The following is a 22,597-nucleotide window of genomic DNA, read 5'->3' on the forward strand; positions in this document are numbered from 1 at the left end:
CATTGTGGGTATCTTATTCTATGCAGTGATGCCGGGAGAAACTACAGTTTAGGAAAGGCAGCCAGGTGGTTATGAGACTCCGTCCCTAGCCCCCTGATGCGAGCATTCTTCAAGTGGGTAGCATTCCAGGCCAACAGGGCTCACAGTGCTGGTTTGTGCTCTTATGATTGAGGGAGACATGACCCTGGGCTGGAAGTCCTCGGGAAGGAAATCCCTTCAATGCTGAGATGCCAGAGAGACATGGTCAGGGCCACAGGGTTAGGGACAGTGAAACAAGAGAGGGGGAGGGTCAGTAAGGCCCATGGATTGACCCTGCAGGCCACTTAAACTGCAGACTGAGGCTCGGCCAACAGAGAGAGCAAACGGGAGCCTCAGAAGTGGCCAGACAGGAAAGTGTCTTGACTCAGATTGAGCGAGGTGGCTAAGCTGTGAGGTTGTAGAGAGTGAGACTGGAGGGACCAGCCAGGGGTCTGCTGAGGCAACCCCAGTGGGGAGCAATGGAGGCTGGTGGCACGGACAGAAAAGGCAGTGAAGAAATAAGCACATTGTGGCTATTGGGTTGGGAAGGTGAGGAACACGGAGAAATGCAGGGGGACTTCCAAATGTCTGCTCTGAGGCAAGCATCTGAGGCTTTGCTTTCTGCCTCCAGGACATGACGGGGCTGGGGTGCTGTCAGGGGACGGTCTCGGGGATTCTACCAACCCCTGGGTCCTGCTGGAGCAGAGTCATGTAAGGAAGATTTACAGCAACTGAGGAAAGATGAAGGCTCATGGGAGATAGACCTGCAGTGGAGGATTCCGAGCAACAAGAAGCCAGCAAAAGCCCAGGGAGAGGCAGGGAAGGAGTATGGAGGAAGCAGAACCAAACATGGCCCACCTCAGTGATGCTCACACACTCTGGGAGACAGTGTAGCAAAATAGATCAGGGGCTTGGTTGTCACTGTTTAGACAGGAGATGCTATGATCCTGGGAGAGCAACATAGTTGCTCTGTAGACTGAGGAACTGATTCTCCCACCAGGAGGGGTGAGGGCAGAACTCCTCTGGGATAAGAATGGTCCCACTTTCTGGCTCAGTACAGGGACAATAGGTGGGTGTGGTTTGCAGCTGCATTCTGGAAAAAATTACTTTGCCCTGGGAAATATTCCCTGGCTTCCCAATTCCTGAATTTTGACTTCTGGTTAGTCCCACCATCCCTGGTAGCGACGGACACCTTAAGAGGCACCCAGCCCGTGCTGTGGCGAGAGTATCAAACCTGAACAAATAGCTCTCTGCAGGCCTCCACTCTTTATTATTCCCTCCAGAGCATAGCATCATGCTCTGGGCAGACTGTGCCTGGCTTACTCCTCACAAAGACCACTCAGTTGAAGATGCCACGGGTGAGCTGGGCTCAGTAATTGAGTGGCCTCTATCTGTTCCTGTTCTCCAATCTCGCCCCAGCCACACCGCCTGGGTAAAATCCAGCACTGCAGACTCGTGAATATACAGCTTACCTGCCCATCTCGGGATCTACTTAAACGTGACGGACTGATTTATCTTGCCTTGCGATTTCCTCATAAGTTGACTTGCCAATTTTCTCTACTTAGAGAACATTCTAAAGAGATGGTGAGGGATGGAGGGGAGGGGAAATCTAAAGAGACGGCATGAGAAAGAGGGGGAATGGGAGCTCTCAATTTCCCCTTTCCAAATGCAAGACCAATTAGAGACTCCATATCCTGGTTTTGGATGGTCACACACTACCGTTTAGAGCTGAGCAGGGTCAGAAAGGCACAGGCTCGGTCCCCAGAGGCTTGGAGTTGGGTCAGTGTGAGCATGCTCTCGGAGTCTGACTTGGGACCTGGGGGAGAGCAAGAATCTCTGCCTTCAGCAACAGCGGCTCTCCCCTCCTGTTGTGAGCTCAGGTTAGCAGAGGTGTGGAGAGGTGGCTTGTGGGAGCTTGTTATCCTGCTTCTCAGCCATCTTAAAAGGCCGAAGGGAAGGAGAAAAGACACACAGGTGCGTAGCCAGTTACCTTGGTGTGAGCCCGTTGCAAAGTCAGAGATGGATCAGAGGAGGAGATTCACCTCCACCCAGTTCTAACCGGTGTGGCAGCCTGCTCTGGTAGAAAGATCTGGAACCCATGCTAACCATGCAAGGGTGATGAGCAACTTGGGAGGATATATGTGCCTGAGGAACTGGATCATACATTTATTTAATATTAATTCACATATGCAGAATTACTCAAGCATCCACTTATACGTGTCTGTAGGTAGCCAAAGCCAGTTTTGATGATTTGCATCTGACTTCATTTTTGTTTGCTTTTTTTAACTGGACAGCACTTGCTTGTACTAAGCCTCCCTCTAAGTAATCTATTTAGACTAATAATTATGGAAAGAACTAAAATCCTATCTGGCACATTCTTCAAATGACTATAGATTCTGTAACCTGCTAAAACCTTGAAGCACACTGTCAAGTTTGTCATGAACTTGTTGTCCTTGGTCCACAGAGAAGGAAGCAAGCCCCAGGAAAGTTAGGGGCAGGTCTGCGGGGGTGGGCGATAAAGCTGAGACTATTCATGCTAGGTGGGGTGACCTCCGCAAACCCCGAACCGCTTCCTGCCCGCGTCTTACAGGTCAGTGTGTTCAAGGTCCTTAGCAACTTGGTATCCATTCCCTGGTTGCCATGCAGAGACTGGAGCTTGCATCCTAGATAGAACACAGGTGAGGGTGAAAACTGGCAGGCTGCATGGCTGAAGAGTAGACAAGAGCTGTAAATCGAGGAAAGGCATCTGCAGAGCATTGCTGCCCCGGCTTCTGCATTCACCGGCTGAGCTGCTGTCGGGCGGGGTGGGGTGGGGCAGGGCGGGGCAGGGCGCTGTGGTGATTCAGTCAAGAGCTGTGCTTCCTGGATGCAGCACTGGAGTTGGGATGACACCTTGTCTCTCTCGTTGCCCTCTGAGGCTTCCAGGGGAGGTTGTGGGAGCATTGGTGTCTTCTGAGCTTGCAGCTGTGCACTCTCAATGCTGTGATGTGAGGGGATCAGATTTACCTCTGCATTAAAATGGCGATGTGCTCAACTTCTTAGGTTGCTTGCTTTCCTCCAGCTTTAGGATTTGAAAAGACTAACGGTTGTGAAGGTTGGTTCCCAGTCCCCTCTTGGCCGCATGGGTTTTAAACACTGCTTCATTTTCAAGGTCCTCCTAGCACCCCATGAACCCCACACCTTGCCAAGATGTTCTCGCTCGTGCAGAATGAAGGCAGGCCCTGAAGGGATGGGGGAGAGCAGTCCACTGTCCGCTCCAGCCTCTCCATCTTTTCCTCTGTTTGGCTTTCCCATCTACACACTCTCTGATAGTTTGTCCCCACTTCCTTACCTGCTTTCCTTCCATCATCTGGGGTCCTGTTCTTATCGATATCTGTCCCCCTCATTCCACACTGAACCAGTGAAGCAGGGCAGAGGTGGAAAGGGCTCTGCCCCGGTGAAGACCCTCACCTGTCAATTGTGGAGAGCTGAAGTTGGTATGTAGGAAAGCTAACAAATGAGGACGAACTCCCAAGTCCACCTTGTTCTCCTACAACATGGGGAATCTGCTGCTGCAGGCCTTTGAGGATGTTACAGAAACACAAGGTGTCGGCAGTCCTCTTTATCTGAGATAGTCCAGGCCTGAACAGCCTGTCTATCCTAGAAATGTAGGCTTCCTCCTTGTCCCATGTTTGCCTTGTGACAGGAGCACCCGTGGGGTGTTTTCAGAAGGACTGCCTTGACTGCAGCTTGGCCAATGACCTTGTGGAAAAGCACAGGCACTCACCATCTGGTCTGTTCCCCGCAGCCTGCACAGACAAGGAGCTGCGGAACCTTGCTTCCCGGCTGAAGGACTGGTTCGGGGCTCTTCACGAGGATGCCAACAGAGTCATCAAGCCTACCAGCTCTGACACAACCCAAGGAAGTAAGACCACTCTGTTCTCTCGACTCCTCTATAGACATCACTGCTCAAACACCATGGGGTTAACAGCAGTGCGTTTTGGCTAAAGCTTAAGATTTAAAATATACAGTTTTAAACACTGAATTACCAAAGAATCAAGAGAGATATGACTTCCGGAAAAAATGTGATCTCAGAAAGACCGTGTTTGATATAGACAATTTAGAAAACATAGAAAGGTTGTGTGTGTGTATGTGTGTGTATAAATATATGCACACATAAATAATGCTACCCATTCAACAACTTAAGCATAAACAACTTCTACATACCTTGAAGTAATTTTCCTTGTTGTATATGGAAATGTATGTATGTTGGGAAGTTTGCACACTTCACAAGCTGATATACCATTTGGAAAATTAAACATGTAGAAATATCATTATGCTTTAATGTTACTGAGTGGTCTCTAGCAGGAGCCAAATAGGATCCTAATTATTGCTATAGCAACTTAAGAAGCCTTTAATTGGGATGTTTGGGTTGTTGTTAATATAAGCAACCGTGTAGCAAGCATCTCCAGTAATGTGCTTTTCGGGTATACTGGGTATTCCCCAGAAAACACAAGGCAGGTGCCCCTCCCCCTCTTTTGCCACTAACACCCAAGCTCCAGGCTCTGGGATGGGCACAGATCCTAAACACAGCTCCACCGCTCCGTGCTCTCAACTTTGAGGCAGTTGTGCTGACTGGTACAACAGAGATCACCCATCCACCAATCCTTCAAATACAGGCCCCTCAGCTGCATGCGCATTTGTGATGGTGGTATTCACACAGCCTCCCACCCTCCGGATTCTTTGGATGGAAATGTGAAAGCAATGTTCTTGGCTTGAGGGTAGGAGATGAGAAGTCACAAAGTCAACACAGCCTCTCAGCTGGCCCAGTATGGTTCACCAGCCCAGCGTGGTGGTGGTACACATGTTTCCCAGTTTACTTGGGAAGCTGAGGCAGGAGAAAACTTTAAAGACAGGATCCAGACCTGCCCAGCTACAAATATAGATGCTGTCTCGAGAACAAAAGTAATGATCTTACCGTTTGGTAAGTCTTTGCTACTCATAGCTCTCTGGAGAGACCAAGGAAGAGTACTGGGGCTTAGCGTTGACAGCCTCAGTCTTTTGCCTCAGTGGCAAGAGGACGCTTGTTTCTTAGACTGTGTTTGACAGGTGGTAGGGAGTTCCTGGCAGCTGTTGTCTATAGGATGGTGAGGTGAGATTTTGTTTTTTCCATCCCTGCCAGGGGTTCCTTGGGAGTCTATGAGCACTAATTTCTATCTAGAGAAACTTGTTGGTTAACCCCCCAACCCCCACCCCCAGATCAGCCCAACCCTGGGTTTTCAGAGTAACTTCTCCATAGCAAGTAACTTTTGGGAAGGGAAGTCCTTGGAGCCTCCAGTCAGTCCCCAGAGGGTCTCTCTGCAAACAGGTGGGAGCCTTGGATAGCCTAGTGTACCTAGGACTAGACTGAGTTCCCAGAGTCAATGTCAGTTTGATGTCCCAAAGCCACTGGGGCGGGAGAGGTATGGAGCAAGGGTGTTTTGTCCTCTGAGGCCAGAGAAAGGAGCAACACATGTGCTGGATATGAAGAGGCAGCCCCAGAGCTTTGCTCCAAACTCTGCCTCCAACAGCCGCAGATGCCGGCGGGTACACGTGCCCTTTTCAGAAACTGGAAACGAGGGGAAATAAGAGAAGTGAATTGGTTTGGAGTCCATCTCCTGTGGCGTCAGAGGAGGAAGAAGGGACTGAAGAAGGACAGGGCACTCTCCCCTCAGCCTGGGCCAAAGGGTCCTCTGGGATAGAGTGGAGCCTTGAGTCTCATTCACCTGCAATTGTCCTCCCCCACCTCCACCCCGCTCCTTTCTCCAATATTTTGTTTTGTATTTTCTTTTTTACCCCCCCAAAATGATAAGCCCAATTTCAGTATTAATCATGTTTCAGTGTGTTCCTGGTTTTCCTTTCAGTCCTGCAAAATGGGACGTCTATTTATACCACAGACATACATACTGTCCCAGGGAATGATTTCTCCTTTGAAGACATCTCCCTCAGAGTTGACTCGTGCCTTCGGGGCATTTATATGCCTCACATATAAAGGGAACATGTTGGGGGCTGGGCTGGTGCTGCTGTGTATTCAAAGGCTCAACTCTGTATTCCAAGATCTTGTTGCCCCCTCTCCCAAGACAGGCAAATTCCCACGTATGCCAGCCTTTGTTGGGCAAACCTTGCTCCCCAGTTTAAAACTATTGGTTAAATAAAATGGTTAGAGCCAATTACTGGGGAGAATAGAGAGACGTGAAGGTTGAATTACTAGGCTGGGTATTGTTGCAGGTAGAGACCATGAGCAAGAAGGGGAGAGAGGGAGGGGGGGAGGGAAGGAGGGAGAGAGAGAAGGGGGAAGGGGAGAGGAACACAGAGGAGGAAGAGGAGGACGGAGGAGGGAAGAGGAGATCTCCATTAGTCATGATGAACCAGCAGCATGTGCCCAAGTGAAATGCCTCCCCAGAACAGCGGAGTATTAGAGCAAAAATGACCCAGGAAGACTCAAAGAGCAAGTATTTGGGGAGCACAGTTGTGGAAGTAGCCAGTCAAGGCTTAAGAGAATTAGATTAGTAAATTGCACAGACCTTATACAGAAATCATAGGTTGAGTCTCATTCATTTGAAGCTAGACAGGAATAGGTGTAATTTATATTACTGTATAGTAACAGCCCCAAGGGAGGACACAGTAGGGTGCTCCCTGACCCCTCTGGGGCACCAAGTTACAGAGTGGCAGGGTGTGCTCCAGGCCTGGCAGACCGAGATGTCCCTTTGTCTCACAGGGTTTGACACCAGCATCCTGCCCATTTGCAAGGACTCCTTGGGCTGGATGTTCAACAAGCTGGACATGAACTATGACCTCTTGCTGGACCACTCGGAGATCAATGCCATCTACCTAGACAAATATGAGCCCTGTATCAAACCTCTCTTCAACTCGTGTGACTCCTTCAAGGACGGCAAACTCTCCAACAACGAGTGGTGTTACTGCTTCCAGAAGCCAGGAGGTAAGGTGGGCTCCAAGGCCAGGCAGCCATGGGCAGGGAGCGCAGCAGAGATCTGAGCACAGAACACCACAGCTGTCCATTGCCCTACAAAACAGCCAGCCTGGACGCCCCTCCTGTCTGCTTTTAATAAGGCGTTTCAGGAAACCAAGAGTAAAAAGATGGTTTTTAACCGAGCAATTCTTTCCTTTAGGAAAGCATCCTTACCACGCTTAGCGTTTTCATCTATAAAACGGGTGTGTCAAACCTTTGCTACGTGGTTCTCAAGGCTGCAATGAGGTTCTCACTGTATAAGTGTAAGAGGATTCTATTTCCCTTTTCCAGTGAATTCTTCTTAATTATGACGTTTTGCTTATAAACAAATGACAGCTAGTGGAATATACAGGATCTAAGGGATATAGGAAGAGAGGGTCCCAGAGTATCTCCTGTCACCCAAAGTGAGGAAAGGGAGCCAGCCTGCCCCAGCATTCCATCCGTACTCTTCCTTCCTGCAGGCGGGTCACCTTTCCTGTCTGGCTTTTACTTCTGTCGCTGCCCCCTAGGGAGTGTACCCGGTGGACCAGAAATCTGGCTGTCTGTCTACTAATAGCATTCAAATTGTACAACATTTATGCATGTGCACAAAGATGCCAGGGTGCATATCTAAAATGTATTCGCTCTTTGGAAGGTTTAGGAAAGGGCGATTTCATGTGCACATTCATAGGCTTATCAGACGTATCCCCAGGGGCGGGGCACGCATCTTTGTATTTTAGCACAGTTGCCAATCTGCCTTCCAAAAGAAGTTACATTAGAGATTTTTGGTGAGGGGGAAAAAATCAGAATATCGTTTCTTTGTGTCAATATCAAACCCAGTCGCTGTTGCCAAACTGGGACAAAGCGATACTACACTCCCTACCAGCTCCATTCTCTTCGTAATGAATGGATCTGAGGAACTCTGCTCACCTCTGGCACATTTTTAGGTTTCCATTTCCTTGAAATAGTTTTATGTTGTCCTTTATTTTTTGTACATTTCCCCCTGTTGAAACTATGTTTTATTTTTCAGCAGGAAAATGTGTATTTGTAGACTTAGAACTTTGCTAGTGACGGAGTTGCAAATATTTTTTTTCCAAACTTTGCACTTTTTTTTGGTTATGGAAAATTTTTGACATAGTTGCACGTCTTCGTTTTCTTGTCCTATGCCTTGATAAGTCCTAAAGCTTGGACTTTAAAGCAGGAGGCTGAGAAGGGCATTTCCACTTGAATCTAATCAGGCAACTCTCTCATGTTTTTGGCTAACTTTGTTTTAGTGTTTGTTCAGATTTTGCCTTTTGCCTGTGAATGTGCACACAGCCAGGGAGACCTTGGCTCCTGCTGTAAGCTGGACATAGCAACCTAGCTGCCTTTCTGCCATTTATTGATGAATCTTTCTTCTACCAATAGCATGTCTAACTATGTATGTGTGTGTGTGTGTGTGTGTATAAAATCATATATGTATACGTGTGTGTGTCTTTGATTTACTTCTGAACACTCAGTCCCACTTACCTAACTGTCCATAAATCAATTCTACCCAATTTAATTCACAGTTAAAAAAACCACTTTAAATCACAGTTGATTGACCCTGTGTCTTGTGATATTGTAGGTCTCTCCTCCCTTGCCATTGATTTTTATTTCAGAATGTTCTAGGATAGCCATGTTTTTCTTCCCTCCTGAACTTTAGAATGCATTTGACCAATTTATTAAAAATTCTCCTCAGATACATAATATTGAATCCTTTTATCTTAGAGGCTTCTCCCAGCTAGCAGAGTTGGAATCCTCAGTGTTGTTCCCATCGCAGTTCCCCACGGCACTGCTCTCCCCCCAAAAAAACTCTGTTTCCAGCTGTCCTTGTTGTCTTGATGTTTTCAGGTGTAAACTGTATCATGTGTAAACAGAGATAACTTTCCCTTAAATATTAAAACAAAATTGTGTCATTCTCCCTCCCTTTATATCTCATTCCCTAACTCTACTAGCTATCACAGATTGGAGCTAAATAGCAACAATAGCAGGTGTTGACTTTATTCTAACACGCTGGTGGCACAGAGCTGACCCACTGGTGAGGGTGGAGAGCCAGGCAGAGTTTACTCACAGTTACCAAGGGACTGAGCTGGCCACTAGACCACAGGGCTATCTCTGGCCCTTGTCAGCATGTGGAGAGAGCCCTGGGGTATGCCTTGGACTGATGAGGCATCCCCAGGGAAAAGTTCTGTCTCATTTGTGCCTCTCTCATGTCCATTCCCCTCCCAGTGTTACTTCACACTGATTTGCTACTTTGTTTCATAAAGAAGTTTCTAGATGACGGGACATTGTAGGGCAGTGTCAAGGACATTCAAGTCTCAGTTGTCAATGGTGTTTAGGAAGGCTGTGGAGCCTTTGCGAGACAGAGCCTCTCGCCTCTCTCTGCTTCCTGTGCGTAGAGGCAACAGCATCAAGCATCTTTTGCTCCCAAGGTCCCCAGTGGACTCTAGCCTCTGGGAATTGTAAGTCAGAATATACCTGTTTTCCCTTCAGTTGCCTCACCATGGCCAGAAGCACCAGAAAGGATTCTTTTCTACTTTTCTAAGACCTTGATTTCCTAGGAGTCACTGGAGGCCTGCTCAGTGTGCACCACACTGCAGAGATGTGACATGCTATGCTTCTTTGAACTCTAGAATTAGATGCTTTCTAACTTTCAGGAAACTTTTCTTCTTTGACGTTTATCTTGAGAACTCTCTCTGGTTAGTCCTTCTCAGTCACAACAGAGTTGTGGCCTATGAAAGCTGTGGTTCTGGGGGTGACTTTCCTCTCTGTAATTGTTTCTCTCTGTCCCAACCAGCCTCCACGTCACTCCCTGAACCCTGCTCTCCTATGGTCCACTTTTTTTTTTATTAGAATCCTCAACTTCTTAGAAAAATCTCCACTCTTGTCATCTGCTGCTCAGCAGGAAATTTTTCCCTGGATGAGTTTTTTCATTTAAAAAAAAAATGACCCAAAAAATTGTGTGTCTTGTTCTTGTCTGCATTTCGGTTGATTTTCACCAGTTTAAGTTTTCCTTTCTTTAAATAGGTAGGCTTTTAAACAATTAAACAAAGTATTGTAAAGATTAGAGCCCTACTCCACTGTAACAGTCGGATTATCCTTCTGTGTACCAACTGTCTGCTCCACCGTGGATGAGAATTCTTGTTTACAAACTAGTGATATGGTCAGCACCTATTTTATATGGCGGGTGTCAAGATCTTTTTTAAAGAAACTCTAGAACATTCCAATCATTGGGTAAACCGTAGCTATTAGTCATAGCGGGTGCTGCCTTTCTTACTCACAGTGGGGTTTGCTTCTGTCTTCCCCCTTTACCCTAAATGCGTGCGTCTTGAAGCCGCTCTTTCTCACCTAGAGGCAGTCATGCCAGCTGGCATTGTAAAACCCGTATGGTGATAGACAGAAGCGGGAGCGAGACATGGTTAAGAGTGCAGAGGCATGGGACGCCCTTACCCATGCTACAAAGACCCTGGTCCGATGGCAGGACCTGCCAGAGACATAAAAATGGCAAAGACACGTAACAGGCAGACCCTAAAATACTAGTGAGGTCATCTGCCACTTTGCGCAGTAGTAAATCCTTCTCTAGGGAGACCACACAAGCCCATACTCTCCCATCCACATGCTTAGCCTCGTGGCTCCCTGTGTGTCCTACACAGCAGTTTACTGGAGGTTGTTCATTTCGCAAGTGAGGACTCAGTGGCCGACATGGGGGAAGAGATGTCGGGGATCCCGAGTGTTCAGGAGGCAGAGAGAAGAACCTCGATGTGTCTCACCCTGGACCCCTTGCCTTTCGTCTGTCCCATCTGCACAGGCATGCCTCAGTACTTCTAACCTCTCTAGCCCCCTACTCCCATCCCAAGACAGGAGCATGCAGCTGATCAAGCAAGGCCACCTCTGGTTAGCTGATCTGCATATTCAGAGTTCTTATCCTCTAGTAAGCCGGAGGCTCAGTTTTCAGCTTTGCTGGATGCTTCCCTTGCGGAGAGAACAAAAAAGTCTACAAGCAGATCACTTGGTTGTTCCTTGGTCCATCGTAGGAGGGAAGCGTCCTATATTATGTAAGTAGCCTCCACGAGGCTATTCTGAAGTGCCTTGTGATGCAAGTTCTTCTTAAAATTAGCAACGCTAACGACCCGAGTTTGTTTTGTTGCGCAGTCAACAACATATGGAGCAGTTCCACACCCAGGTGTGTTGTAGCCCACGTTTCGCATCGAGAGTGGAGTCAATCATTAGAGATTATATTCCGTACCATCTGGAAACTGACTTTCATAAATTATTTTCTAGGCCTCCCTTGCCAGAACGAAATGAACAGAATTCAGAAGCTGAGCAAGGGGAAAAGCCTATTGGGTGAGTACAACTCCTTGCCACTGATTGAACCATCCCCATCCCTCACTGCATTCAGCTCTGCGGTGTTTATCCAATTAGGGGCGGTGGAAGGAAGGCTTCATTTTCCACCAGCCTGAGCACTCGTGGCCTGCTGGTGCGCAGAGCAGGCCTTCTACCAGCAAACAAAGCCAGAGGCTGGGCCAGGGTCTAGCAGGCAACACTGACCACATTCAGTGTTCAGCTCTCTGCAGCTCTCCTGCCCTCATTCTGGATGTACTAACTCTTGGATTTCTCTCTGTCACATAAAGCCACTGAATGGAGCCCACGAGCACCTTTCTAGTTATCAAAATGAAAGGCTTGTAAGTTAGGATATGTCTTCTCTTCCCCAGGGCTAGTTATCCATTTAAGGAACAAGGCAAGCTGTGACCCCTGCCGGAATGTATCAGATAGGGTCAGAGGGCATGCACCTCTCTGGATGGGAGACGCCAGCCTATTTAGAGGCTGCAGCTTTCTCCTCTGGGTTTAAGGCAGAAGCAGGTCAGCTGCTGCAGAAGTACAAGCTCATTCTCCATCCTGTTAGCTCCAGGATGAGTGAGGTGGGGATGGGAGTAGCAGTGTACGGTGGCCATCATGGGCATACTGGTCAACCTCATTTGATGAAGAGCGAACCTGCTCTCTTTCTGTGTTAGAAGGACCAGACAGCTGCAACCTCGTCATCCAGAGAGTCTCCTTAAGTGTTCAGAGGCAGGTGCGTTCCCGGAACAGCGCACTGCCTCAGAAGTTAATCTATCGACTTCAAGGAGATGGGCACATTTTTCCTAAAGGTTGCCAAATGCAAGTGTGAATGCTGGCAACTTGTCTTCTAAATGTTGGGGTTACCTCATAGTCCATGCCCCCCTCTTCTGCCTTTGAGAACAACTTGTTTCCATGGCTTGCCTCATACTTTCGATTTTTGCGAGAACTTGAAAGTTGTGCTTTTGAACTCTTGCCGCCTTGGTTTGTTGGTGTGGAAAGTGTGTTTCTGGCTGAGGGCGCAGCATCTGCATCCCTCCTCCTTCTGTTTTGCTCAGCTACTGGACTTCTGGTGGCTGTCTGCGGACTTCCGGTGGCTGTCTCCAATACACTAGACAGGGCAGTGTTTTGGAGTTTGAGAATATACCCAAGATTTACATGTAGTTTATGCAATTACAATATTTTTTAAAGGTCCATGGATATGGTGATTTTTATCCTTCATTAACGATGCATTTATAAGGTACGCCATGTGGCATGTCTCATTTTTCATGGTCCTCGGGGCACATGATCCACCTCTCCCCTAACATAATCTCACCTGTGTCTTATCTCAAATCTCCCACATTCTGAGCTCACCCCCCTACAACTCACGCAACACGCCGCCCTATATTGCATACAAATTGTTTTCTGCATGCAGAAAGATCTCCTAATAACAACTGTGCATTCAGGGGCATTCAGATTCAGATAAATAAAGAAAACAAGCAACAACACATCATAATCAGTTATAATCACTACCTACTTAGAAAAAGCAGCCATCTTATTAAATTACAGGCTTAGTACAACACCTGCTTTTCACCAACCCCAGGGCTCAGCTCAGTCTTAATGCACTCTGTGGTCTATTAGGTACTGTGGTTTCCAACTGCTGGTCAGGAGGGGGCTGGGTATTTCCCACATTCTCCACCTCCTCGGCAGTCCTGGACTTAAAAATCTCTCACAGAGCTCCCTGACTTCCCATTGCATGAGCAACTGAAAGAATCTAATCCCTATTTCCCTCTGCGCTCCCTGAAAATTAAGGATCCTGTGTACTGGCTGGAGCTCCTAGGGAAGAGGGTGCAGTGCTGGGTACCAGTTATGACACGCATCTAAGCTGTAACCTCTATAGTTGTCATTAAAGTCCACAGTGGTGACTACAGGGTTGGGATCCTTACCTCACTTGGTATCGTGGCATCTGAGCGTGGTGAAATAGCTTGGTGAGCAGCATGCTCTGGGATAGATTAAGAGCCCTGGCTACTGTTGTAGAGAAACAGGGTTGGATTTTGGTGACTCACTATCATCTCTAACTACAGCCCCAGGGGATGCAGTGCCCCCTCTGGCCTCCATGGGCACCAGACATGCAAGGAGTGTGCTGACACAGGAGCAGGCAATGCTCATGCATAAAATGGATGCGGCTAAAGAAAAACATTCTAACTAGATCCTATACCCATTGGTGTCTAAATTTACTGGCACGAAGACAACCTGACCCTCCAGTGTTACAGTTGTAACAGTGTATTGGCAGAAATAAAATTAGTGAGTCGAGAGCCACAGTGGTAACCAGAGGCCTTTGCTTCAGTGACGTTAAGGATGCAGTTTTTAGGGTCTTTTAGAGTTCCTCCAGAGAAGATAAACTCATAATCGGGAATGAAGATTACCTATCATCGAATGAGAGTAAGTTTGACGTCCGATTCCCGCTAGTTTAGAAAGAGAAAATGGTATTGCTCAGGTGGAGCTGGGTTTGAACCTAGAATTTTAAACTTATCCCAGTGCATTCAAGGTTAGGTTTTATTTGACTTCCTTAACATTTCATGCAGATTCTCAATGAAAACAGGGGGGCTGGCCCGTGCGACCTTTCTGATCTAGCCAGTAAGAAAAGAAAATCCAGGTTGACTTTAGATCTCACTTGGATAGACTGTACTGCACCACAGAAGTTATCAGAAAATTCTCCAAAAATATCAGAGGTAAAAGAGTTTTTTATCATGAAAGAAAGGGAAGAGAACGAAGGTGATTTCCTGACAGGAGTCATGAAATGGACACCATGGCAGACAGGAGTTACAGATGTGGTGGAGGAAATAGGAACAAGGGGTCACAATCAAGGCACAGGAGGTCTTCACTGTACCATTAACGTGTCGTCAAAGTCGCACCTAGCACATGTGTACAGACAGCTGAACTTGGAGCACTCCCTTTTATAACACGATAATGTCAGGGGAAGCAAACACTCCACCTTGTAAAAAGCAAGGCCTGTCACGGGCTGTCAGTGTCCCAAAGCCTTAAGAATTGATATAATGGGCTCACACCAATAACACAGCTCAAGTAGTCAGCGTGGACATAGAACTACTGAACAAAGTGATTAATCCACATTTATGTATTTACACGACACGCCTGTCACGGGCAGCCCCACAGATGAAACACATTCCCAGCGAACATGCCCCAGACTCACCAGCCCAAAGAGCGAGAAGAAGAAACACCGAGAAAGTCAAATAAAATCTAGGGGGCATTTTCGACGGAATGAAAATATAAAGGGGCTATTCCACCAAACCATTATCAAAAATAATAGACAACTAGAACTGCGGCTCAGAACCCCAAAAGAACACAAAAACCGGAAGTGACCAAGTTCTTAAAGAAGAAAGTCAAGTAGGCAGGGAATGCCAACACCAGCATGTTACAAAGACGTCGCCATCTTTCAACAAACTAATGAAAGTGCTTGACAGTACGGGGAGAAGGGAGGGGAGGACCAAACAGCCCTAATGTAAGAGTGAGCTGTCCAAACTCAACAGAGAAGGAAGGCATTTCTGCCCCTCAAAATTGACTTTGGCAGTGAAGGAGCTGAAGAGAGGACTCCAGAGTCAAGAGCACTTGCTGCTCTTGCAGAGGATGCAGACTCAGCTTGCAGCACCCACGTGTGCAGCTCCCAGCTGCCTTGACTCCAGATCCAGGGCATCTGACGCCTCCTCCTGGCCTCCACAAGAGTAGCGTGCTCACAGTGAGTGCAAAACATGCATGCAGCCGAAGCACACAAATACATTCTTTTAATAAGAAAGAAAAAAGAAAGCAAAACAAAATTGACTTTTGATTAAGAACCAGGAAAAAACAATCATTTGTAATGGGGTTCCAGGGTATGCTGCTGGTACGCGGACCACATCGTGAAACAGAGCTATAAAGTAATTTAAAGAAACAGGAGCTGGCTGGAGAGATGGCTCAGTGGTTAAGAGCACTGACTGCTCTTCCAGAGGTCCTGAGTTCAATTCCCAGCAACCACATGGTGGCTCACAACCATCTGTAATGGAATCCAATGCCCTCTGCTGGTGTGTCTGAGGACAGCTACAGTGTACTTTATATAGAATAAGTACATAATTCTTTTTTTTTAAAAAAAAGAAGAAACCGTAACATTTCATCAGTGTTACGAACACCTGAGAGTTCTGCTTATTTTGGCTTACAGTTTTGGGGTATCAGCCCATAATGGCAAGGCAATCTACATGCTCCCAGTGACATGCTTCCTCTACCGAGAACCCCATCTCCCGCCTCCCACGTGTTCCTGTCAGCATAGGTACAGTAAGAGAGACAGCCCAGCATGGCTGCCACCAGCCCAAGGCTTTTTCTTGTCCTTTCCATGCCTCCACACTTAGGTAATGCCAGACCCCTGATCTCACCACAGAATGGAATCTCAGGGCCAGCAGTATGAACCAAAGCTGGAGTTTATTAAAACGAGTTTTTAAATATAGATTTAAGCACGATGGTCCATCAGGAGAGGATAAGACACACCTAATACAGACACAGGCTTCCCCAAGGAGGGCAGCACTTAGCTGTCTTTAAGGCAGCCATAGTTACAGTTTTGGTGGCTTCAGAAGTTACATCTTCAAAAGGTTGCTAGGAATCTAAATGAGATCCCAGGGTGGCTCCCGAGGTATACCAGAAGGATTCCAGCCGATCAGATAAAACTCTACACCACAAGAAGCACCCGTGAAACCTAGAGCCTTTTTTCTATGAGAATTTAATAAAATACATGGAAGGGGAGTCACGTGGACTCACCGTTACTTTCAAATTCATATTTGAAAGTTTCTGTACAGAAGGAGTTATTGTTGCTCTGTCGGCAATCTTTTACAGAAAATGTTAATTGTGGTGGAATTCGGTATTCTCGACTGTCACGAGTCTTCAGGCAGACTCTGGGGACAAGGGCTGCTTCACCATCCTGTGTCCCCTTAATTGCCCATGTCGTCCTAGGCTGCTGTGCTTCCAATAAGACCAGCCTGGAATGAATCCATACAAGGATTAACCCATTGATTAGGCCATGCCCTCAAAGATAACCTCTCAAAGCTGGGCTTCGCTAGTGTCAACCAATCAAGTTGATATTAAGATTAATGATCACACGCGACACATTTTTATCGCACGCTGAGAGCATGCTGCTTGAGCAAAGGTATGAATCTCATCAAAGGCCCCAGCTGTGTATTTATTCATACAAATAGATAACGTGAATGTCTTCGGTATAAAATGTGCATGGGTTACATCAGTATCTGGAATATCTATAACTATTCAATAGCTTTAGCTATTATTAACTGAAAACTGAGTTTCTCAGAGTCCAGTGTATTCATCCTCTTAAAGGATAAGGTCCCTGTAATGTTAATAAAGTAGGAACCAACCAGCCCAACTCTTTCCTGTCAGCCCTACCGTAGATCTTCAGCTGACATGTGAGCCTTCCTCCCTGGCTTGAATGGGATTAACCCCAAGCCCCTACACTTGTTTCTCTGACTCAAGCTGCCTCTTTTCCCCCTACAGGGGCATTCATACCTCGGTGTAACGAGGAAGGCTACTACAAAGCCACACAGTGCCACGGCAGCACGGGGCAGTGCTGGTGCGTGGATAAATATGGGAACGAGCTGGCTGGCTCCAGGAAACAGGGCACTGTAAGCTGTGGTGAGTAATGCCTCCTGCACCAGTCCCACAATACCCCACGTGGCCCAAGCGGCCTGATGGTGTAGGGATCCCAACAGAATTTCAAGAGCCAGCTCTGGCTGTGGTTGCGTCTCCTGCAGTGGAAATAGAAGTGCTGGAAAGACCTCACACAATGCTGATTTCCCCAGCAGCAAGCACTCACCATTACCACTGGGTGGATGGGTTCTGCATCAAGGGGCTGGCCCTGGCACAGCAGGCAGGACCGTAGCCTTCAGACCAGACAAGCCGATGCACCTGCGGTGCTCTAGGGCTCTGTTCTAGTTTGCTTTCTATTGCTGTGGTAAAGACCATATTCAAAAGTAACTTGGGCAGAAAGGACTTGGTAGGAAGTCAGAGCAGGAACCTGGTGACAGGAGCTGACTCAGAGACCATGAAGGGATGCTGCCTTCTGACTTGCTCCCTGTCGTTCACTCAGCCTGCTTTCATAAGCCCGGGACCACCAACCCAGGAGCGGCATTACCCATAATGCACTGCGCCATCCTGCATCAATCGCTGGTCTAGGAAATGTCCTAAAGGCTTGACTAACCCGGGATGGGGGTGGGGAGGCAGTTTTTCAAGTGAGGTTCCTTTTCCCAGATGTGTCAAGTTGACAAAAAACAATTAACCAGGTCAGGTTTCCATCAGAGCAGACCAGGAACAAGCCTGAGAGATTGTTCCAAGCTGAGCTCTCATACCGCAGAAGCGAATGCCCTGGGTTTGCCCTAGAACTCAAGTCACACGCATAGGGAGCCCCAGCATGGGCCATGGGGACAGTAGGAACTAACCCAGGGTCTTTCTTTCCTGTGCCAGAAGAGGAGCAGGAAACCTCCGGGGACTTCGGCAGCGGAGGCTCCGTGGTTCTGCTGGATGACCTAGACGACGAGAGGGAGCTGGGACCAAAGGACAAAGAGGGGAAGCTGAGGGTGCACACCCGGGCCGTGAGGGAAGATGATGAGGATGAGGATGACGACAAAGAAGACGAGGTCGGGTACATATGGTAGCGCCCACGAGGAAGAGGACACGCTTTTGACACAGATCTGCAAGTCGTTTCCTTTGCCTGCGTTGTATCTAAGACTCCGAGGCACCGGGGTCTTTTCTCCCCTGTTGCTCTCTGTACCGGCCTGAGGTTTGGGAGACCCTCTTCCCAGAGCGTCTGAATTTGCATACAGTTGTGTGGGAGAAAGGATGCTATTTTTTGTTCCTTGTTTCTTTGTTTTCATTGGATGAGAGGATGGCTGGCTTAATTAAAGCCTCCTTCTCTCCCCGCGAGGTTTTCGCAACTAGCATGTGATTTATGTGAATTCCAACAGTGCGGGGAGCCCCACCCTCTCAAGCGTCAAAGACCCTCTCTGATTACCCACATCGGTGGTTCTTACAGCATGGTTCCCAGCCTTCTGATGTCTACGTGCTTTTCTTGTGTCCTGTAGATGTTGTGGAAAACGTACCAGGCTGTTCCCTTTCCCTCCCACTTCCACCACCTCTGGTGTTTATTATTAAAAATTAATTTTCATGTCACTGTATCTGGCTTCCTACAAATGACAGCCTTAATTCAGTCCAGGTCCCTTTGGAGAACTCATTTCCTTTCATAAAAGTTAAGATCTCGATGCTCCCCCTGCCCATGCACAGATAGGTGACTGCGTGCATGGCTTGCATACACACCTCTCAGCCGAGTGTCTGGTTATACACGGAAAACACCTTAGATAAACAATGGCTTTGAGTCAGCAGCTCCAGACCCAGGACACAAACCGGGATACCAAACTGCTCTTGGAGTCCGGTTTGCACCGACTCTTGGCACGTGTAGCTTGCAGCCTGGGGAAGCCTCGGTTTGCCTAAGTTGTTTTTACCCACAGAAGCCATGCAACTCCCACAAGCCATTTCCTCACCTCCTCTCAAAGCTCCCCTCAGGATACAGTGTATCCACCTGCGGCAGCTTCCTTCCCTGTCCACCCAAGGGCTTTTTCCTACGTGTTCCCCATGGAGCCCCAGCTCCCCAAGGAGACAGCATCGTTATAATGTTTAGAAGAAGATTTAGGGTTCCTCATTGTTTTCTCTTGTCCCCTTTCTATCCACACATCATGACCAGGGTACAGAGGCTCTAAAGATTTCTCTTCATCCCCCATTGTTTAATAGGAGCCCCCAGTAGAAGCCTAGAAAGAGATTCCCAGTAGCACAAGAGGCTAGTCAGCTAGTCAGCAGCTATCTCTCCCACACACATACTACTGAAGAAATTTTACTGTTTGTTCCCTGAGCTCGTAATTGGCGTCAAGTTTCAGTAATGATATCATCTCACTATTTTTCAGATTTCTTTCCCACAAGTACCAAAGAGTAGTCTTCAGTACAGCCTCATTCAGGTCAGGGCCAGTCCCTAAGCTCTGCCTGCTTGCTTCCTAACTAGCTAGTTGTCCTAACCAGCCACAGCCTGCCAGACACTCTCTTCTCCATTGTCCTTGCCTTCCCCCATGAGTTCTAGCCAGTCCACAAGACAGATCCATCAACTCAGGCAAAAAGCGTATAGGTTAAACTGAGACCACAGGGGCAGTGCCGGCCTCCCACCCCAGACTGGCTTTCTGTATCAGAAGCTGCCTTCAATCATTACCATTTCCTTCCTTGAACAGGATGGGCAAAGTGACATCAGGCCTCGTGGGAAAGGAATATTCATGGTGCCCTTCACCCAGTCTGTTATACCACAGAGCCAGGGTGCTGACACTGTGTGCTTCCTCCTTGTGGAGATGTGAACCCGCTCAGCTTTAGGATCTCAACGCCATTCTCCCCCTCCCCCCCAGTTTGTTTGTTTTTTCTTTCTTCCCACTCTCAAAACTGATGTAATTTAAAAAACAGGTGCTTAATCGCAGCTACATTGTAACAGAATACATTAAAAAGACATATTAGAAATCTCCGTGCAGGCCATCCACATAAACCATTGTTTCCTTTGAGCTTGGGGGACAAAAAAAAAAATGCACCAGAGAACAAATTAACAATCGGCAAATTGATTTCTCTTTGAGAAACTTCTAGGAACCCAATGAGCCACTTACTTTGTCTAATTATCTTATGACAAGTGTCACATTAAGATGACACTTAGAAGTCCTTAACATTATCTTAATGGTGAAGAAGAGGGCTCAGTAGGCAATTCCCAGGAAGGTAATAAGATGTCATTTTCAGAGACGTTCCAAGAAGATGTTTTGATTCATTAAAATATTAAATCAAAAGCCCTCCTACGTCCGGAGCCCACATCAGCAAGGCAGCCGGTGCCGCTTCTCATGCCCCGCTCTGGGTTTTAAATATGACTATTTACAGTGGTACTTAAGTTAGACCTTTGTTACGTCCTCCTGAGAAACAGTACTTCCGCTGGCCTCTTTTTGGAAGGAGCCTTTCATTCTAATAATCAGGTGAGCATATGAGACTTTTTAAGCATATGAGGCTGTGATGACAAACCGCTTGTTTAGGTAGGTCATTTGTTGAGTCCTTAGTTTTAGAAAACCTTCAGTTGGTCCTGTTACTCTAATCCTACAAACGGTTACTTACTACCATTGCTGTGACATCCAATTCAAACCCAGAATTCTCTTCCACCAGGGTTCATTGTCTGCCACATTAATGTCTCTACAGATCTTGTCAGCATGAGGATGGCTTCATGGCTTTCTCTCGGTCCCTCCTTTATGCCCACGTCCCTAAGTACACAGGAAATGATTTGTCTGTCCAGGTCTGTCCTCTGATTGTCCCACAATGCCATTGACATTGGCTTTGGTTTGGTTTTATCTTGACCACACTGTACAGTAACATCCAAGAGCCCTCTCTACAGTGGGTAGTTTGGTCTTTTTACACCTTTTCTCAGTCACTGATGTTTGTCCCTGTTTAATGTGTAGCCTTGTAAAAAAAAAAAAAAAAAAAAAAAGGCCATCAAATTCAGAGTGTCAGTCTGTTGTCCCTATCGTAGGTGAAATAGTGACGTAGAAAAATCTAGTATTCTGAATGCTTTTCCATGTAGACTTTTCTGGAATGTGAACACGGCTCTTTGGTTAATAGCAAGCGCTTCCCTGTAGTCCTGAGTAGGCGCAGTTCTGTCTGTCTCAATAAATTTTACTTTCTCCGCAGCCTGTGAATGCTTGTGTTTTCTTAGCCTGGATGTGAACTTGAGTCACCACATAGCCACCGCAGAACAGTCTAGGTTGTCAAGTGATTGCTGCTAGGGCCCTCAGGCAAGGCTGCCTGTCAGTGGACTGACCAGCTTACCTGTACCTTCTCAGACACATTCCACTCAAGTCCTTGGCTGCCTTTGATTCCCTCTGGCCCCAGCTTCTCCCTTGGCTGCTGTATTTCAATCTCACTGATGACTGGGAGTGAAATGTTGTCCTTTTCTTCAGGAACCCTCACCTCTCCCCCATGAATTAGCATATCAGATGCTAGTCAGGCTGGCAAGCATTTGAACTGGGACAGAGCATCCACAGTTGTCCCAGGGTACCTATGGCTAAGCCACGCCTCCATCAACCACTGCTGTTCAGTCCCTTGACACAGCATACTCTCTGGTCTGGCATTCTACTTGCAAACGTCCCTGCCACTCTGGGAACCCTAGTCCATATCTCCAGGGCAGGGTATGAATTAGGCTCCACTTGGAAAGACCCACCAGCTGTAGAGCTAATGCTGTATGAATTTCCCACTGACATTTCCACCCCAAATTTCACAAACTACAGATGACAGGATATCTAGACACTGTGTCTGGGGAAAGCAGAGTCTGGTGTTCCTGGAACCCTGCAAACATCATCCACGAACGGGAAAACTGACAACCTTGACAAACGTGAACCCATAAAGATAATAGCACAGCATAAAGAAACCCAAACAAGAGACTGAAGATGATGTTCGTGGCATAAAACAAAGGAATGATTAGGGTTTAAGATATGTTTTAACTCTTAGAAATCCACAAAAAAAACAACAGCACAACAGACCAGCAAGGGAAAGATTAAAAGCAGTTCACAGGGGGGTTGGGGATTTGGCTCAGTGGTAGAGCGCTTACCTAGGAAGCGCAAGGTCCTGGGTTCGGTCCCCAGCCCCATAAAAAAAAAAAAAAGCAGTTCACAGGAGCACAGATGGCAATGAAACAGTGCCCTTCCACCCAGTATTAGACAAGGGCAAGTAAGCACTGTCATATAATGCTTAGGACTGAGAAAATAATCCTGGTGCAGCTGAGGGTTGATGAGATTGGGGATCAAGAGGACCCCTGTACCCGGTGGAATTACAATAGCTGAGTCCTGAAAGAGTACACAGGAGATTATATATATATATATATATATATATATATATATATATATATATTATACATATACATTATACATATATATTATATATTATACATATATTATATATTATACATATATATTATATACATATACAATGTACATATATTATATATGTATAATATACATATATAATATACATATATATTATATATATAAATATATATACACATACATACACAGGGATTTCTGGTGACCACCGTCAGCATAACTTAAAAGGATACATGGGAAAGCTTTTCCTTTGCAACATTGTTTCCTAGACCAATGATAATAAGACTAAGTATCAAAAAGG

General features: G+C 46.9%; 1 protein-coding gene and 1 long non-coding RNA gene across 4 annotated transcripts in view; one reads left to right on the forward strand and one right to left on the reverse strand.

The window, feature by feature from the left end:
• The window catches only part of Spock1 (sparc/osteonectin, cwcv and kazal like domains proteoglycan 1), a 480,143-nt gene extending 459,035 nt beyond the window's left edge, over positions 1-21,108 (forward strand). For 2 of the 3 annotated variants that reach the window (XM_063276334.1, XM_063276335.1), the window contains exons 4-8: positions 3,806-3,922; positions 6,755-6,976; positions 11,288-11,350; positions 16,865-17,002; positions 17,831-21,108. In XM_063276334.1, coding sequence (XP_063132404.1) covers positions 3,806-3,922; positions 6,755-6,976; positions 11,288-11,350; positions 16,865-17,002; positions 17,831-18,021 — 731 coding nt within the window. In that variant the 3' untranslated portion in view covers positions 18,022-21,108. The remainder of the gene's footprint in view (positions 1-3,805; positions 3,923-6,754; positions 6,977-11,287; positions 11,351-16,864; positions 17,003-17,830) is intronic. The other variant, NM_001271297.1, reaches the window with a different exon arrangement.
• The window catches only part of LOC134482667 (uncharacterized), a 53,183-nt gene that overhangs the window by 20,499 nt on the left and 10,087 nt on the right, over positions 1-22,597 (reverse strand). The gene's annotated exons all lie outside the window — the stretch shown is intronic.

This window comes from Rattus norvegicus, chromosome 17 (genome assembly GCF_036323735.1).
Source record: "Rattus norvegicus strain BN/NHsdMcwi chromosome 17, GRCr8, whole genome shotgun sequence".
NCBI lineage: Eukaryota > Metazoa > Chordata > Mammalia > Rodentia > Muridae > Rattus > Rattus norvegicus.